At 35.9% G+C, this 19,671-nt stretch overlaps 1 protein-coding gene across 9 annotated transcripts in view; it reads right to left on the reverse strand.

Moving 5' to 3' along the window:
* Positions 1–19,671, reverse strand: part of GRIK1 (glutamate ionotropic receptor kainate type subunit 1) — a 352,370-nt gene that overhangs the window by 17,732 nt on the left and 314,967 nt on the right. For 6 of the 9 annotated variants that reach the window (XM_033087845.1, XM_033087814.1, XM_033087823.1 and 3 more), the window contains 2 exons: positions 16,504–16,721; positions 4,659–4,884 (listed from right to left, as the gene is read on the reverse strand). In XM_033087845.1, coding sequence (XP_032943736.1) covers positions 4,659–4,884; positions 16,504–16,721 — 444 coding nt within the window. The remainder of the gene's footprint in view (positions 1–4,658; positions 4,885–16,503; positions 16,722–19,671) is intronic. The other 3 variants (XM_033087862.1, XM_033087870.1, XM_033087879.1) reach the window with 1 other exon arrangement.

Genomic DNA, 19,671 nt, shown 5'->3' on the forward strand with positions numbered 1-19,671 from the left:
GGCACAAAAGTTCAATCCTATTTTTGAAGGCTCTAAATAATTGGAAAGGGGATAGCTGACATGTTGAGATGAACTCTTGCCTAGACTGTCTGTTCCTTTTAAACAAGGCAAAGCTGTGGGAATTCTGTGATATACCTCTGCTTCCTGTGAGGTTTTCATGAAGCTTTTCCAACATTAATTAGGAGGTTTCGTTGTTTAGATTCTGCTTTTTCTAGGCTTTTGATTGTCTGATATTGTGACAGCCTAGCTAGATAATCACTAGTGTCATTTCCTCTTATTCCAAGGGAGTAGCTAAACATTTCCCAGGCTCCTTTACAATTTAGTGTGGTGATCTGGCCAATTTCTAGGTATTGGGAGCTAAAGTGATGGAAGATTATTTCCAATCCTGTCTCATAAATCCTCACAGCATGATCCTCTACTTTCCCTTCCCCAAATACACAGCAGGAAGAAAAGGATTTCGAATCACTAGGGGTAGTGGAACCACCAATTCCAAGGAGTTTGGGTCCCAGGATGACTGCATGAATCAGAGTCCCTCTTTCAATCTACTTTGGACTGTGACAAGGTCAAGAAATAACCATTTACTGTGTAGGCCACTGGAAAATTTCAGATGTTGGTTATAATAATTAGTCCCTACTGGCCAATATACCTATTAATATAATATGAAGTGTAGGTTTTAATTAATTCTAAGGTCCTATGAAATTCAGTTGTTTGGAAAATTTGCAAGGCCTTTATTGATATTTTTATAATCTACCTTTTAGTAATGTCATGGAACTTTTAATTATATTTAAGGTTAGAAAGCACCAACATTAGGTTGTGGTCGTAGCTTGCCTAGTACTGGAATCCTATGTCAGTCAATGCAAAGAAAGACAGGAAAGATGGGAAGATTCATTTACTCAATATCTCCTTCGATGCTAAGAATTTTGTTCATATTTCTTCTACTTAGTGGGAATACACCCTGGCTCTTTCTGTTTGCAAATTTTTAAGTTTTGGATAGAAACAGAAAAATGCAAAAAAAAAAAAAAAAAGAAAATTGCAAAGAGAAAACTGTGACATCTGAGAAACAAAAGAAATCTTAGGAATCATACAGTCAAGTGCACTAATTTTAGGATTGAAGAAATTTAGTGAGTGAAAGTAATAGTTATTGGCAGAGTCAAGAATTTAACTCAATTCTTTTTACTCTTCTAGTGTTATTTCCACTAATGCTTCTTCGTCCATCTCCTTTGTGTACCCACTCCCAAACCTCCACATACTTTACATTCAATGGCAATGTTTAAGTTGGGAAAATAAAGCGTTAACATTTTGGCTTGTGTCATTTTTTTTTCCTTTTCTCCCAAGATTTTCTAAAGTCATAGTCAGGACACAAAATCAAGTTTAAATGAAGAACAAAATGTTCTGGAATTAGATGGTGACTTTTCAAGTAAGAGTATGGATTTTTGGTGAGAAAATTGCTCTTGAAAGCCAAATGAGAAGATATTGACTGCTTGCTTAAACATCCCCAGAATAATAGTGTCAACATTAGCACAATTAGTATACCCATTGCATGTGAGCAAGTAAGTGAACTAGGAGAGCTCTGTTTTAATGTACATAAAAGTGCTTTGAAGAGTGTACAAATAATTTTTACAGTGGTGGCTACACCAGTAATCACGCAGTATACACAGTGGATACTCAATAAATGCTGACTGACGCTCTCCTGTTTTCATTGCAGACAGATGAGGAACAGATCTCTGTTTAAAGTTGTCTTTAAGGAAGGTAATTTCTGGCTTCCTGGTAACCTGTTTAAGGCTTCACTGCTCTCATTCTCTTAAAGTTTTATTTTAAATCCCTCAGGAAGCACATTTTTCAGAGCTTCTGTCCTGAGAGTCTTTACAAAGCAAAATCTTCCATTTTGTGTTGTGACTGAGGTGACTTTGCCAATCTTTGACCATGGAGAAGAGTTTGGAGCCATGAGGAACTCAGTCAGGGCAGGACTAGACGTGAACAGAGAATGTTTTATGTCTGAATATATTTTAGATTCAATCTTTGTTGTTGTTGTTTAAATGGACTGAATGACATTGGAAGTGATTTATTAAAGTTACTTGAAAAATATATATGTATATACACAGATCTTCCTGAATAGCAACTGATCTTTCTTAAAGAGTTAATTCATCATAGAAAGAAATATCTCACAAATTTATCCAACAGCTGTATTCCCAATGGATGTATTCTCTCTGAGCTCTGCCATCTGTTCCAATTATTCCCTCATTGTTTTGGGTTTAAAAGCATGACAGGTTTATAACCATTATGAAAAATTCCTGGAGTGTATTTCTTTTCATCTAGGGAGGAAGAAAGGGAGGGAGATAGAATCTTCAACTTTGGCACTTGTATGTCCGAGTATGGATGAGGTTGGCTGAAAGCAAACTGAACTGGAACATTCAAGTATCTTTATTATCATATTATATAAAAACAGTGATATTCATTAGAGGGTCAGTCTCATTTACATGAAGGCAGAGTAATTTTCAAAGTGCTATATTAATTCAGGAGTGTTGCAGAAAGGAGCCCCTTGTTTCCTCCACATTCACCCCCCAAAAAATTAGTTTTAGAGTTATAGTCCATTTCATAGAAAAAATACCCATTAAAAGTCTCATATTAAAGTGAAAATATTCTCCGAAGGAATTATATACATTGTGGTTTTCTATCATTATTACTAGACAGGAAATTTGGTAAGCAAAGAGAGATGTTGAAAGGTGGTTGAGGTGGGGTTATGAGAGGAAGAGGGAATGATAAAAATGCAGTTATAAATTTTATAATTTAGTCTATAGTTCGATTGAGAAACTACAGTTGTTCCTCTAAAAATATGCAGAGTATATCACAATCAATTCTAAGGTCTTGATTTTGAAAAGATTCAGGCAAAGGCAACCCACTCCTAGTGTTCTTGTCTAACTTATGGCCCATTTAACTAAAAACAGTAGTGATGGAATTATTAAAAATAGCATCTCTTTATCACCCTTATTATCTGAAATGAGGTGACAATGGACAATGGTTAAGGAGATAGGACATTGCTTTTCAAGTCAAAAAGAGGCATAATGTCTTTTTAGTTAGTGTTTAACAACCCCTCTGGTCTCCTGCAGACATGTTGACTTAATTGTAGGAGAGCTTGCCACTTAGAAAAAAAAATACACACTTCATTAACAATGTTGGTATTTTCATCAGGAAAAGTCATTGAAAATAAAGGGATAAAAATGCAGATAAAGGATACCTAGCCTATCATTCTGTAGTAGATTTTTTTGAAGACACACATGATAGCAGTAATAATAAACTTTCTTTCTTCATAGCATATATTTCTAACACCAGATAGATATCAGGGAGTGAAATTGGTTGTGTAGTATGGTAAAAGGTGAAGTGAATTGACCTGTATCTGGTTAATCAAATTAGTATTGATCAAAAGTTTGACCTGAGATACATAGTCTTTTTCTTTAAATGAATTTGTTGTTAAAATATCAGGACAGTTCACCTAAAATCTGATTTTTTTTCCCATGAAAAGTGGAATATCTAACAACCTTGTACTCAGATTCCCACATATACAATTGACTGATCTGAAAGACAGCTGCCCTCTTTCGATGAGTTGTGTCGTCTCTAATTCTCCATAGTTGCTACCATTCTCTGTTGCCTCCTCAAGCAAACATGCCTTATTCAATTATGAATGGTCTCTGCTTGGTCTCTGGGGGCATTTGAGTTTGCAATCCCTGTCTAATGTTGAAGGTTGAACTGGATAATCCCTTTCAAACAATAATAACACAGACAAGCAAACTGAATCTACTGTGGGTCCTTAATTATCTGACTTGTCTATAACTAAGATTTCTGCTCATTGGTCTGGAGTCCAGTGGTTTAGATGTACCTATTCCTGTCCTTTGGAATGCTTATTAGAAAATTACCAATGACTCACTTGAGAAGAGCAGGCTGCCACTGTACTAGATTTTACCCAATACAGTTTTCTATAGAGAGGGAATTAGTAATTATTCCTTGAATATAAAATATAGTTCTATACGTTAGACATGCAAGAAGACCTCGCTGTATAAATCTGTATGACTATAAGGCAATACTATCCCCAGGGAGAGCAATAGTACAAAATAAAGGAATAGAAATATTTGGAGGTTTTAGATAGTTATCATCAATTGGATTTAGCATATTGCTGAGTTAATTATAATTTAATGTTTATCCTTTTCCTTTTACAGATATAGTTTTGCTTTTACATCACTGACATGGAAACCGAGCCCTTCAACTTTTATCATCTATATGCATGATTAATTTTGTTATATTCCAATATAATTTAAAATTGAAAAACTATATAAATATGTATAGGTACTGATGAAAATAATGCCAAGAAGATTAATTAAGAAGATATTCTTTTAAAAATATTTGGGATAAAAATGATAAAATCTATAGAGTTAAACAGATATCTCATGGTAGAACTTGAAAGAAATAGTGAATTCAAAGTGTATTAGGTTAAATATCTGAATTTTCAATTGAAAACATGCCTCTGATCTATGTTGAAATTTCCCTTATTTACTAGTCCACTGAAGGCATTGTAGACCTTCTCAGGATGTGGAGTATATATCCCTTCTATACTTCATAATTGACATTGCCCTTCTTAGTCTTGGCTAATGGCTTGTCTCTCTTACCTATAGGTGTTCCCACTCCATAACCTTTGGAGTCAATAAGGCCCCCAATCTGAGTGAGGTTGCAATTTCTCTGAGTCACATACTCGATGCTGGTGGACTCCATCAGCAGGGCGTAGTCAGTGGTCAGTACTCGTTGTATCCCTTCATCGCTGTTTTTTACCAGGGCAGTCTGCTGTCTGCTGCTCATGAAAGCCCACATCTTCTCGTAAGTGGATATCTTTGACTTCTGCAGGGAAAGAAAGCACACCCACCAGCAGAAGAGTGCTGAGAAAATATATCCCAAAGCTATTCAAATCCCAGTGGTTCAAAGAGTATAGGGAAGATTCTTTCTCCTCAGGTAGGAAACCAATATTGAAGGTCCTGCGACTTCAGTTTGTAATTGAGAATAACTCAATTTATTACAAGAAAACACTTAGAGGCACTGAGACAACTACTGAGAAAAAGAAGATCTTGCCTGATTGATGTAAGACTTTGACTCAACATTCTTTTGTTGATTTCGGTTAGGGAAGGAAGAACCTTGGTGGTATCAATGACAGCATTTGCCTACTGAACTGTGACCACGTAAAAACAAGCCCTCAAACCCCAATGGGCCAAGCGGTGACTAGCTCTCTCTAGGACTTTACTCATTTACTCCATTTCCCTTCAACCATTTAATTTCAGCAGGCATTGTTTTATTGGTTTCTGATATGTAAGTCTCAATACGTGACCCAGCATTCCTTTGCTGGGAACAGCTCTGGGATAAATCACGTGATTTCTTGGCTTCATTTATGAAAGATCTGCCATCCACTCTTATCTTTTCTAGAAAATGTAGAATACAAATGTCCTTTACAAGTAACAATGCAGATCAGAAAACTCTTTGGACTGTATTTATATGCCTCTTAATGTATATATTCAATTTTAATTGTAATTATATTTTAGATAATGAAGATCGAATATTTCTTTTCAAAGTGTTCTTTGCATTTGTCTTCTCTTTCATTCCTTGATTTTTTGATAGATTCAATAATAAAGCATATTTATGAGATATGCATATTATATATGCATCTATACATTCCACCATCTCATTATCTTATTTTCTTTGTTAAAAATACTGCCTAAGTTTTCATATTGCTTAGATATAAATTTTCTATTCTTTTGATTAGTGATCTATGATTATATAGTCTACATTTTACTCAGCAATTTCCATATTGTTCCAATTATTTTTTTCTGAATTTGTCTTCACTTGCATCAACACTCCCGTCCATTTATTTGGAATATGAAAGACTTTATCAGAATTACTGATAATTTGGAGCTAACTCCAGCTCTCACACATGAAGACATGTATGGTGCCCACACACAGACAGCTTCTTTGACAGGTACAGGGCATATCATCTCAGGAGTGCAGAGAAGCTTAAAACATGATTTGGGGCCATAAGCAATACAAGTAAATGGAATCCTATAGAGTCAACTCTAGTGTGGGTGATCATGCTCAAGTGTTCCTGGGGGCTCACTCATTTCCTAACTCTATTTAAGACCTGGGTTAATGCTGTAGGCTTTATGAGTTAGGGTAGGACAGATGGCTTTGTTTTGGATTGTTAGGCATTTGAAGAGCCCCTTGAGAAAGGTCTTGTGAGACAAACAACAATTCAGTAAACAGTACCTTATAGATACTGGTATTTTATGGAAGCCATTCTGTCATGATGAGGCCCCTGTGAGTTACTCCTCAACCCCAGAGATATCTGCAAATTGGATCTCCTGTCTCCACGACAAAGGCATTTTTGGGAGGTCAGGATTATGCTTCATTTGTTGTGTGATTTCAGCCTCTAAACATCTGATAATGCTACATTTATCAGAAAGCGCCACTTGTGCAAGTGCAGGGAGGTCAGTCTGTCTTTTGGCAGTAAATACACAGCTGGGAAAATTATTTCTCCATCAGGGAACTACCTTAAGGGAAAATAATTTTCTTAGAAGAATGAAACTTTAAAGTTGTCAGAGACTTTAGAAACTGACTCATTCAAGCTGCCGTTTTCAGAGGAGGAGATATTTGGTAGAGAAGATTTGAAGATTTTGCGAAAGTGACAAAACTGGTTTGTATCAGAGCTAATACTGGGCCCCAGGTATCTCATTCAATACTCTTTCCACTGTACCGCAGATTTGGGGTAGGCAGATGGCCATATTGCCAAAATTTTTCAGAGAATGATCTACCAGGTGTGACTCATGTGAGCACTGACAGCCCTCAAAGTCATCTACTCTCAAGAAGTATCCACTAATCATGCCTTTAGTGCCACCACAATACCTAAGGGCTACAAAACGTCTAAACGCTTACTCTCAGTTTTTTTCCTTGTTATATCACAGTTTGGTGGCACAAGTCAGCACGTTCTTCACACCGCACTTTGAGGAGCACTTTTCTGTGGAGCTAGAGGTCATGGATTTAATTCAACCACATTTACTTCTTCCTTCTTGAAGTAGAAGGTGTTCTTCGAGTAAAATCCTTGAGGTGTTCGAGGGGGATCCTAGCTGGTATGGACTCCTTTGAACCATCAAGGGAAGAACATTTTCTGAGTAAGTAAAGTATTACTTGGTGGAGAACTTGGTCAAGTTGGAGGTACAAGAAGCAGTCTAAATTCCTTTGACCTTCTCCTGCTCTTCTTGATCCAGCCTAATAATGGTCATCATAGTGGGACAGAGAATAGCACTCTTCTGCTTTCATTTAATGTTCTCTTTCATTATTTAAAAAGTTTGCTGTTTTGGAGCTCTATCATATTCCACATTTGGAGTTACAGACTATTTGAGAAGCTGGGGAGACTACATATACAAGAAGACTAAAAATGTGCCTAAGAAATACCCTTTTGAACAATTAGAAATATCTGTGGATGGCTAAAGCACCTTAAGATATACTGAGTTTTCTACCATTGGAAACCTACCAGGAGAACTTCATATTTGGAAGAGTTTCACTTAAGGATCCTTCAACTTCCAGGTTCGGCTTTCTAGACCAATCTTTTCATATACTTTATGCAGGTCCTGACTTCAAAGACAGCTCATTGATACACAGAGGTCATACTGGTTAGTAAAAGAGCCAATTCAGAATTAGGGTCTCTTTTTTCACTTTTGAGTTTTGTCCACTTTCATACCATACATTGTTCTGTAATGTTTATTTTTTGTTAGGTCAAAAAGTACTATCTTGGGAGTAGTTAAATTAGATTTACTCCTTTTTAAATAGATTTTCCATTTGAAGGTAAATCTTAATAATCCTAAAAATAGGAGCATACTTCGTGAAAAATTGTCATAAATATTAAAAGACCAAGCAAATTATTTGAATGACAGTCTGGATGTTTCTGCACTTCTAAATCTTCTATAGTCTCAGCATGCTAAATCGCTTTAAATAATACATAATTTAAAAATAGAAACAGTGATTGCCTCTTATTTTACTGAATATGTCAAAGGTTAATTAGAATATTTGTACAGTACTCTGAGCTTCTTAGCAAGTCACTAAAACTGAAAAGGCCTCACTTATTAAATCTGAAATCATCCAGGATTTTTTTTTTTAAACAGTGTTTTTTTAACAGGTTTTTTTTTTTTTTTTAAATCCTGGAGGGGCATCAAGCTTAGATAAATTCATTTTGTCTGTTTAAACCTGATTATGTGGCTATTCGGAAGCTGATGAAACATTGTTGGCAAAGAATAAGCATTTTTTCATCTAAAATTTGTTATAAGCAAGCGTTACTGTATCAGCATTTGATGACCATCACTTTCTTATTTCACGTGCAAATTAACAGTCACTGGGAAGTGACTTACAGTGTGTTTGTAGGAAGTTAAAAACTACTTCTTGAAAATGGTAATAATAACCAGCACATAGAGTTTACTGTATGCCAAGCACTAGTGTAAACACTTTGCGTATATTAATTCATTTAATCTTCACAGTGATCATATGAGAAAGATGCTATTACTTCTTTTTCACAGATGAGGAAACACAACACAGCATGAAGAAATGGTGAAGCCAGGATTTGATCCCAGCAATCTGGTTCCAGTGTCAGTGTTCTTAACCAAAAGGGAAACGACTATTTGTTTTCATACACAGAACATCGAACTCATGACTTGGCTAATGTTTCAACAGAATTAAATTTTCTGAAGACATCATTGCAGTAAGTAGTTGTGGCATCTTTCTATTACAACCAGAGCTGTTGCAATTCTTGTCATCATCATAGAATCTATGGGAACTATTTACATGAATTTAGGCAGCTTGCATTTGTCTGGACAAAAAATTATACAGTGTTTTAAGAGGTGCAATAATTGGAACCTAGAAGAAAATGTAGATATTATTTATGTCTTTTGATGTAATAGCATTTTGTATTCCATATAGTTCCATTGTTTTCAGTTGCAGAGTATCTACTATAACATATAAAATATGTGCAATTCCAGAGTGTAATCATGGTCTTAAGTCTGATAGAAACTCCAATTTATAGATATATCCATCTAATATCTTATTTTTATTGAGACAAGCATTATTTATCACATTATTTCTTCAACCAGGTTATGGGGCTTCTACAATGAAGATGTATAATATTATTCAATAGAATGAATAAATATGCAGTTCTACTTCAGACTAATATGTCTGGAGATTTAATATATAGAATTATGTTTATATATGTTTATTTTTACATATATGCTTAACTCCACACACATCCATACACACTGGGGACATTATTGATATTTGATCTTTGTTATCTAATTAAAATTGATCTTATAAATACGGTAAATACAGAGGGTGCCAAGAAAATGTATATACATTTTAAGAAAGGAAAAGCTGTATTAAAATTGTAATGCTCAATATATATCGATAACAAAAGATGAATACAAGTCATATGTATACTTTTTTTGGCACCCCCGGTATATGCATATTGAACAAATGAAGTACCAAAAATAATTATGTTTTAAAATCTCCAATATACTTTACTTTAGGTATAGCCTGATGAAACAGCTATATGAAACTTATGATACAGCTATATCAGAGATGAATAGTTGCTTTAAAAACAACTATTTCCTTTAACACACAATTAAATATATTATTTCATTAAATAATAATTTTCATGATATTTAAAAAATATGATTTAATTTACAAAAATCACTTAGAAGGAAGAGTACTAAAAGAAATCAATTATAGTATAATGAGGGGTCTCTGTATTTCAAGTATGTATAACATAATCATTGCAGTTGATTATACTCTTGAATTGAAAGTTATGACATTTGCAGAATCTCCAAGGTTTTAAAAATTCATGTGTTCCCTTTAAAAAATTCCCTCAGTGGGATTTAAACACCTTTGCTCAGACATTTTTCATGTTTTTCTCCTGTCTAGTGTTAAAGATTGGGCCATTACAAGCAATATAGTTGGTTTTGAAAAAGGTTAACTTAAACTGACCTCGTGGATTTCTTCCCAAACAAATACATTTTTAACCTACAGGGACTTAACATTTTGGACACTGATGATAAAATTAGCTGGATCTTTTAAACATGAGCCAATAGCTCTTATGTGAAGAGTGACTTCCTATGCAGGGAAGTTTGAGAAATATCTTTCATCTTGTGCTTCCTTAAATGACTATTTCTGTCTGGATCCTGTGTCCCCACAATGGCTCATTGCTTCAATTCCACTGGTGCGGTGCTCAGTAACTTTCTTGAAATGTCTTTTGGGTTGATGACAGCACCTAACCACTCCGTGGAAGGAGATTATAAAGGTTAGAGAGTCCCTTATTCCCACAGTTCCCAGACCATGAAAGCCAGAAATGACAAGTCTGTTATGACTTTTTAAACCTATTTTATCCAAGCCATTTTAGACTGAATCATGATCTAATCTATGTAATCCTCTGGCTTGGGTCTGGGAGGATAGTGATTTGTTACCAAGCAAACTTCTACTGAGATTCATTTCTTACGTGAGTATTTCCTAGCTACTATGGCTCACAAGAACTTCTTCCGGTGTACATACCACTTCCTGTCTGCATAACACATACTTCTTAATCACGTGTTGCATTGTATTCCACAGGTCTACATGCATCTTATCCCTCTGTGGCTATTCAGATCCTCAAATTTTGCACAGAATTTTATACCTTTTCCCTCCCTATCCCTTACAGTGCCAACCTCACACACTAGTCTTACTGAAGATTCTGGAAAAAATATAGAGTTGAATGAAGTTAAATTGCCTCACTCTGCTTCTCAGCTGACTTCTGAGGGCAGCCTTGTGGTCTGTTGCCTACCTACCATCTGGAAGTGGTTCTTTTGCAAATACAATGTATACACTCAGGAATGGCTTTTAAGGACTAAAGTCTCTGTCTGGCCTGGACTCTGAAAGTCTTTGACATCTCAGGTTCTGGCACCCTCTCTGCACTTCTCCGTCCAGTGGTCAGTGACAGGAAGAAAGCTGAACAAAGACCAAACTAGAGTTTTTTTGTTTGTTTTTTGTTTTCCTCCAAAGGATTGATAAAATAGGATTAATAGCTAGGGATGTGGGTTGGATAGTAGTGGTGATGATGTTGGCGATGATGATAATACTATCTCACTTTTTTATTTTTTATCATTTGCCAAGTAGTATTGTAAGCACATTACCTCTATTAAGTCATTTAATCCTTAAAATAATCTAATGAGTTAAATATTATCCTCAAATTATGGACAGAGCAATTGAGGCACTGGGAGTTTAAATAACTCGCTAAGGACTATACAGCTAATAAGCAGTAAATTCTGAATTTGAACCATAGCTGTTTGGCTCTAGAACATGCAATCTGAAGCACTTCACTGTAAGTTTTAATTGCAGAGAGCTGAGAAACCAATATAGTTAATATCATATAAGTAATTAGTATTATCCCAAGTAGAAAAATAGAAGAAAGTTTGTTGAACATTTAAATGAAGCCCCTTGGTGTTCTGAATTATTAACACACTAACTTATAAAAAGAGTCCATTAATTAATTGATGGTCTGTCAAGGAGAAATAATCAGTCCCCTGATTTTGGAGAATTTCCTAAGACATCTTCAGACAGTCTCTAGACAGTTGTTAAAATGATCTGCCTCTCTTTAACTTGGTCCTTCCCGCTAATTGGCCTAGGGGTGACTGACATCTTTTGACCAAATAGGTATTATATTATTCACAGTGCTTAAGTCTTTAAGACTCAGAGTGCTTGTGACCTTGGTAAAATTTCATGGTTAGTGAGCATCATTAACTGAGTGACATTGGCCACACAATTTAGAGTTGTTCTTTTTTTTCTTTCTTTGTGGACAACATCAGCTAGAATCTCTGGGTGTCCTTCTAAAGCCTTGAGAATGTATGTGGAATTGAATTTATGATTTAATCCTAGTTCTCTTGTGTAAATTGAGTCAATGATCAATGTTTATTCCACATACAAAGGACTCAGTCAAGAAAAAAATGCTTCAACCTCCCTTGTCTCATACTCAACACTTGCTTAGTAAATGTCAGTCATTCCCTCAGCCTTACCTGAATTTAGATGATGGATAGTGGAACCTCATCTGAGATATTAAAAAAAAAGCAAAAAAGCACAAAAACTAAATTTGTGTTTTGTTTGTTTTTTCATGTTGAAAATCAAATATCCCAAACCTGAACTCTAAGGTCAGTCTGTAAGAATAGCAAAGTCTAGGAAGAAAAAGTCAATGGATTTTGATAGAAAATTCAGTGATCAACTTCTGGCCACATTTTTTCAAGGAGAAACTTCACTAGAAATATCTCTTGCTTGTGGCCCAGAGATCAAATGTGAGGGATTAGCAATTTTGTTTGTTCATAGATTTTGGTAATTTCTATAGTCCTTTCTTTTTTGTAGCTATCTATTCTTTCGCTGTAAAACAATTTAGAGTCAACCTGAAAGCACAAAGACAGGTTTCTACTATTTGGATGCTGCCAAAAGTACATATATGTATTTCGTTTTCTTTTTCTGGGAACAAAAGCACTTTAAGTTGCACTGTGTGTGATGAGAAACACTTCTTACTAGACATTTTCTTGTACTTGAGTGGAGATGGGGCCCATCTGAGTAAATGGCTTCTATCCCAACAAGGGATCCAAATGTGCCAGATCAGATTAGGCAAATGTAACTTTCCTTATTCCTTCTGCTGCTCAAGAGAGGACATCGTCCTTGATGAAGAGAGAATAGAAGAGGGGAGGGAGGCCCTGATGGACAGCAGAGGTGAAGTATTTAATGTGGAGCCAGGTCAACACTGAGTTCTTATGAATGTAACTGCTGTCACTCACTGACTTGGGTGGAAGTACCCTGAGAGCTAAAAGGCTGCAACATTTCCTTCCCTTGTGGAATAAGCCAGTTTAAGAACACTGAGTGTGTATCTCTCTGCCACTTTCTGACAGCTTGCCTCCCTCAAGGGCAAAACTAAATCAGATTTAGTCCTTGTTCTCTTTTTGCAAATAAATTTCTTCTTGGTAAATAGGGTTGCTGGGCTATGAGCTGACTTGGAGCTCGAGGCAACACTGGGCAACAGTGTCTTTTACTGTGTGAATCTCTGTGTGTCCCTCTACTATGATCTGAACGTGTTCCCCCAAATTCGTATATTGACATTCTAATCCCTATAGATGATGGTATTAGGAGATGAGGCTGTTGGGAGATGTTAAGTCATAAGAGTGGAGCCCTTATGAGTGGAATCTGTGCCCTATAACAGAGCCTCCAGACAGATCCATTGCCCCTTCCATCATGTGAGGATACAACTCAATCTATGAGCTAGAAGAAGTCCTCCATCTTGTATTTCCAGCCTCCAGAACTATGAGAAAGACATTTCTGTTATGTATTAGCCACCCAGCTTATGGTTTTTTTGTTACAGCAGACTGAACGGACAAAGACTCATTTCCACCTCCCTCCTATCTTCCCTCCCTCCCTTTCTCCCTTCTCTGATAGAATTCAGCCTCTCTGAATTCATTTGTTCATTTATCAAAAACACATTTTCTGAGTGCCCACCATGTGACAGGCACTGTCTTAGGTTCTGGGAAGGTAATGTGAACAAAACAAACAATTCTGTACCTTCAAGGACCCTACCTTCTAGAACTCTCTAAAGTTTTACTGAACCCTGGCTTTTCCATCACTCTTGAAAATTTCAGCCAAGTTATTTAACTGAGCTGTGTTTCACTTTCCTCATTGTACAATGTGGATAATATTAGTTCTTACACCAGTTGGCCTTTATAAAGATAAAATGAAATAACACAAGATGTGACAATTAAGTTTGTGAACTTGTTGCAACGATGTTGCTAACCTTTTTTGATATCAGAGGGATTATTCATTACGAATTTGTACCACCTGGACAAACAGTTAACCAAGTTTACTATTTGGAAGTGCTGAAAAGGCTGCATGAAAAAGTTAGACGACCTGAACTTTTTGTCAACAATTCATGGCTCTTGCATCACGATAATGCACCAGCTCACAGGGCACTGTCTGTGAGGGAGTTTTTAGCTGCTAAATAAATAACTGCATTGGAACACCCTCCCTACTCACTTGATCTGGCCCCCAACGACTTCTTTCTTTACCCAAAGATAAAGGAAATATTGAAAAGAAGACATTTTAATGACATTCAGGACATGAAGGGTAATATGACGACAGCTCTGATGGCCATTTCAGAAAAAGAGTTCCAAAATTGCTCTAACGGGTGGACTAGGTGCTGGTGCATAGTTTCCCAAGGGGAGTACTTTGAAGTTGTATTCAGCAATGAGGTATGTAGCACTTTTCATAGGATGAGTTCGCGAATGTAGTTTTCCGACCTCATCTATGTACAGCATTTAGAAGCAGAGTGTGTGGTTATGAGTTAGTGCACAATATGTGTTGTTATTCTCATCGTCGTTGCTGGTGCTATCATCACATTCTTTCTATCTGAGACGCTTAGAACCTCATCATTTACCTGGTGACCTGAGAGACCACTTTCCCTTGTGCCCCATTTTCAGGACCAGGGAGCAAGCAGGAGGGAACCCTATCTAAAAATGCCGTGAGCGCAGCGCCTGATTGTTGTGGGGAAATGCACAATCTAAGCACACCTTCAAGTGGTCACCCCAGGATCCTGCCAGGCAAAATGGGAACTGGCACTCTTTATATTCAAAAGGCATGCGAGCAGAAACAAATCAAAATGAGGTTAAGGGATGCTTTGTGAATACATAGATTGTTTGCACAGTGGCAAAGTCACTGCTTTTACAAAGGTCAGCCACTCCTTCTTTTGTATTTGTACTGTAGTAGAAGGTGGAAGAATATTCTCTGCCTCTACTTGCCCATTTCCGCATACTTTAAAACTTTTTCATTTTGGTGAAAGAGGTAAATAATTTCAGATATTAGTAAGACATGCCCAATTCTACTTTGGCAGTGTCCCTCTGTCCTATATGCCTTGCAGGTAACTTGCCTGGTTTCTGACAAGTATCATGATCAGTCATTAGCTTGGGTAACTTGTCTTTCTTCACATCATTGATTTTAGGGAAGTCAAAGCTTTCAGAAGCTTGGAGAACCATGTATTTTATGTCATTTGCCCTTAAAACAACACTATCCAGGGAAGAGACAATCACCACACTTTATACATTCACTAAATCCATGACATATTTCTTAAAATTAAAAGAATGTTTAAAGATCATCTGTTTAACATAGAGGGAAAGCAAATCCCAATGTTTTACATTACTCTGCTTTTTGATAAACCTCCACATATAGTTTACTCTTAAAGTAAGTTTATATCAATTAATTTGTATTATTAGTTATTAAACCAAATTTACTGCATAGGTGGATACCTATTTTGGTGAACCAATCCTATTTACAAATACTATTAATTTTTCTTATCCTAAGATTTTTGTTTCTAAATTAATATTCTTCGCAAGTCTTTGGCTGCTCAGTCCTGGCGTGACAACTTCATTTCTGGTAATCTGGATGTGAAAGCTTGACAAAGGTGTATTTGGAGTTTATTTTGGTTACTACTGCTGTGTTCCTTTTTTTCACATGCACCTCTTGACAGTAGGTTCAAGTCACTTAGAGCAAGTATGTGACTTTGAACAGATAATTTAGCTTCTGAAGGCTTTGCTGTCTTCATAAGTAAAGCGAAGTCCTGAGCTTTGTGATCTCTAAGGTATTTTTACCATCCCCAAACCTCCCTAGATCTATTTAAATCCATTCTCTCCCCTATGGGAGCTATAGTATCTGAGATTTAATAATAAAAGTACTAAGGTTTATTCCATAAGCAAGGCAGAAATCAGTTTCATTGCTCTGGGTAATTTAAAAGACTGGAACAATGAAATGCACTTGACACTAATACTATATTGACTCAAACTTAATTCTTCTTTGGTGCCTCGGAAGGCACTCCAGGGTATTGAAAAACTTCCAGCTGTGCTGGGAGTGCTGTCCTCCGTGCAGATGCAATATTAGACTGGAATCCCCTGGCATTTTTTAAAATTTTAATTGTCCAAATAAATTCCAATATCAACACATTTACTTGTCATCTGTTTCTATCTCATCAAGTACAGAACAGAAAAAACAAAACTACGTTATTCAAGTATTCGGTTGTCAGAATTTCAGATTAAGAAATCTTTATTTTGTGGGTTTCATATGTTAATGATTAATTAATGAGTAGTTAGACTGTATTTGAAAAATACCATTTTTTTTTTAAAGGCAAGAAAAGATATTGAAGATACTCATCTGTGGATCTGAGCGTATTAAATCAAGGATAGAGGGACCAAAGAAATTGCTTCATGCTGACTGCTGAGGTCACATGGGTTCTTTGTAATGGAATTATATCCTTAAAATTTTTGTTTGACAAAAAAATTGCCTAACATCTCTTGTTTTTGGGAGAGACTTTTCTATTCCACGTTCCCCTCCACCCAGTAAGAGATAACCATTGAGAATACGTTGTCAGTTTCTTACCTTGAAGAAGGTCATTGTTGATCCATCTCTGACTGCCCCATATTCTATCTTGGTTTGCTTTGCCAGATCATCTGCAGAATCTATGGGGGACTCCATTCTCTCTACGGTCAAGAAGGCGGCCAGATTGGCAGTGTAGGATGAAATGATGATTAGGGTGAAAAACCACCATATCCCTCCAACTATTCTGGTCGATAGAGCTTTGGGCATCAGCTCTGATCCTGTGATGGTACCGTCAGAGTAAGAGAGTTAAACGGAGTTAGGAGAAAAAGGAAGACATAATTTGAACTGGTCTAGGGAGGTAATGAATTTTTGTGACATAAAAACTGTAAATCCGTCAAGGACTTATTCTCACATGCAGGTGAAATTGATGCTTTCTTTTGTTTTTTAGAAAATGGAGCAAAATTTAAATGATTTTACCATTAATCACTGCTGCTGCTTAAAATGTAATTTATTGACACTTGATGGCATTAAATGGTTTTAACCCTGAGATAATCTTTGTCTAAAATTTACAGCTAGTTTAGTTGCTTAGATTTGAGTTTGTTTGCTTGTTTGGTTTGAAAAGTCAGTCCCCAGACTTCTGACCTTTTTATTGTCCAATATACATTTTATTGTGTGAATCAAATGGTTTAGGCCTTTATACAACTATGAAAGCTCTGAAATGTTAACTTATTTTTATTTAAAATTAAAGAATGTGAGAAACTTTCAAAAGATTAACCGGTCATGCCATTTATCACATGTTCTTTAATAAAACAGTGGGATTTTACAAATCAAATTAAATAGGATGCAGTGATATTTAACAGTAGATTAATTGTTTTTATTGTCTTATGTTACTTTTAGATTCAAAATTACTAGTATAGGTTCTATTTGACTGAAAAATAATATATTCACTGAAAAGCATAATTTTGTCCTTAAAGTACTATTTCTTAATTATATAATACTTCAAAGACTGGCTGTTTCTCAGGTTCAAAAGGGGCCCTTCCTGATTAAAAAAACAAACAAACAAAAAAACATTTTAGATGTTTAGATGTCATCAGGTGATTCCTGATTACTTGTAAAAGATAACATAAAGGCATTTAATGTGTTTACCAAGAAAACCTTTCTCTCTAAAAGACACAAAGAGCACAAACATATGTGCAAATTCTCTAGTTCAAAACCTCTGGTCAAAGTAAGCTATGGAGACTCTATAAATCCAACAGTAGCATTAAAAGGGGCTGGAGGGTATATGCAGAGTTTACCGCAATTATACTAATTCGCGGATGGCTTTTGGCTAATCTGCTTGCCTGAAATTAAACATTGGTTCTGTAATTAGCATTTCTTCCGTGAACTTGGAGGTATGACAGAATTTATGTGACTATTTAAAATACCTAAAGTTTAAAAATCCAAAGGGTTAAGTACCGCAGGTGAAATATCTGGTTTAAAGAATTATTTCACTATTCTGATTGGGTGTTTAAGGTAGAATGGTTTAAGGTAGAAAAGGAAATTGGAGCTTAGCAATCTACAAATAAATGTGTTTATGCTCAAGTTTAATCTATAAACAAGCACACATATTGCTCACGAAATCAAAACCAGCTCAAGGCTCTTGATAAGCAGATCAAGGTTGACAGATTTTCTGGACTTTGAATTAAAGGAGATATTCTCCTAATGCTATTAGTTATCTTTGTGGTTTGTTCTCTTATCGAGGTAACTGATTTCACTGCGGTTTATATTTTCTTCTTCTTCTTTTTTGTTTTTGTTTGTTTGAATTTGAGTGTGTAATAGCACACAGATTTATAATAGTTCCATTAAATTGCCTCCGAGAATTTAGTGGAATAGTTTGTTGCTGTTGTTTTAATCTTGTGGTTTAATGGGATTTATATGCCTGAGGGGTATGCGTGTATGTTTATTGCCCATGGTTGTTTCAAAGCTTTGTACTTAATTGATCTAGCAGCCTTGTGGCAGTGTGATATTGTTTCAGATCTTTAGTTGGTTATCATTAAAATACCATTTATTTCATAATATAGCCATGGGAAATAAATAATACAGTTAACAGACATATTTTCTTAGCTTATAGGTATAGATTTTCTGCTGTAAATGTATCCTTATGTGATTTGGTTGCATTTATAAAACACAAGGTTTTAAATTTATTACTTGTATAATTATGTATTATATGGCTGCAAAACTGGACAGACGGAGGGATACAAGTAACTGTTGACATGTAATAAGAAACAATATAAATTTGCAACTGTCATTCTTTAAAATACATATTTATACTTTGGATAAAATTGTCTTGGAAGTTAAAAAACAATTTGTAGAAAACAACTCAGATTACATTTTAAACCCTTGGTAGATGGTATGAATTACATTTCTCAACATTTCATTATGTTTTTTTATTTTCACAGAATTTTTTTTTCTTTTATGACTCTCAACATTAATTGAAATACTTAGAAATGGCTTCCCTCAAGTAAAGATGATTTGTCTAAGTTCAGAACTCTAGAGGATGAAGTTATGGAAGCAATAAAAGTCAAGGAAAACATCATTTGGAAATATTTGGGATGAGAGACAATACTTGCTGAAGTCTCTTTAGTGCCTTTTACGGCAGACATGACAGCCAATCCTGATCCAGACTTTGCTCACGCTCTGTAGAAAAGAGAAAGTCTGATCATGAAGTTAAAAAAGAAATTAAACAATATGGTTCCCAATTGAGTACAGTGACAAGCTTCTGCTAACAAGAGAGAACGCAACAGTCGATACGAAAGTTAGCTACCTGGTCCAATGCCGCATGCTAAGGACAGATGCACGAACAGTCACCAGTACCACAAATTTGTACATGGCAATATTTGTTTCACCTGACAAATATTTTTCAACTTCTTGAAAAACAAGCAGAGTCTGGTTGGGGCTGACTGTCATGTACCCAAGGTAGTGGTAACTAGCAGACACTGCACCCCACAGTCTGCTGTGGATGATGGTAAACTCCAAACAGGTAGAATATGAAAGAAAAGTTTTGGGGGCGAATGCCTTCATATGACAGAAGGTACTCACAGTCATATGTGCCTGCACAGACTTGCTGTGTGTTCCGTGATACCACATCTGTATTTTTCTATTTCAGTGGTATGGGAAGGCAAGCTATAGGGAAGGAGGGGATGTCCTTCACTCTTTGAAAGTTACTGCTCACAAAATAAATGCCCTAAA

Source organism: Rhinolophus ferrumequinum, chromosome 2 (assembly GCF_004115265.2).
Source record: "Rhinolophus ferrumequinum isolate MPI-CBG mRhiFer1 chromosome 2, mRhiFer1_v1.p, whole genome shotgun sequence".
In the NCBI taxonomy this organism is placed as follows: Eukaryota; Metazoa; Chordata; class Mammalia; order Chiroptera; family Rhinolophidae; genus Rhinolophus; species Rhinolophus ferrumequinum.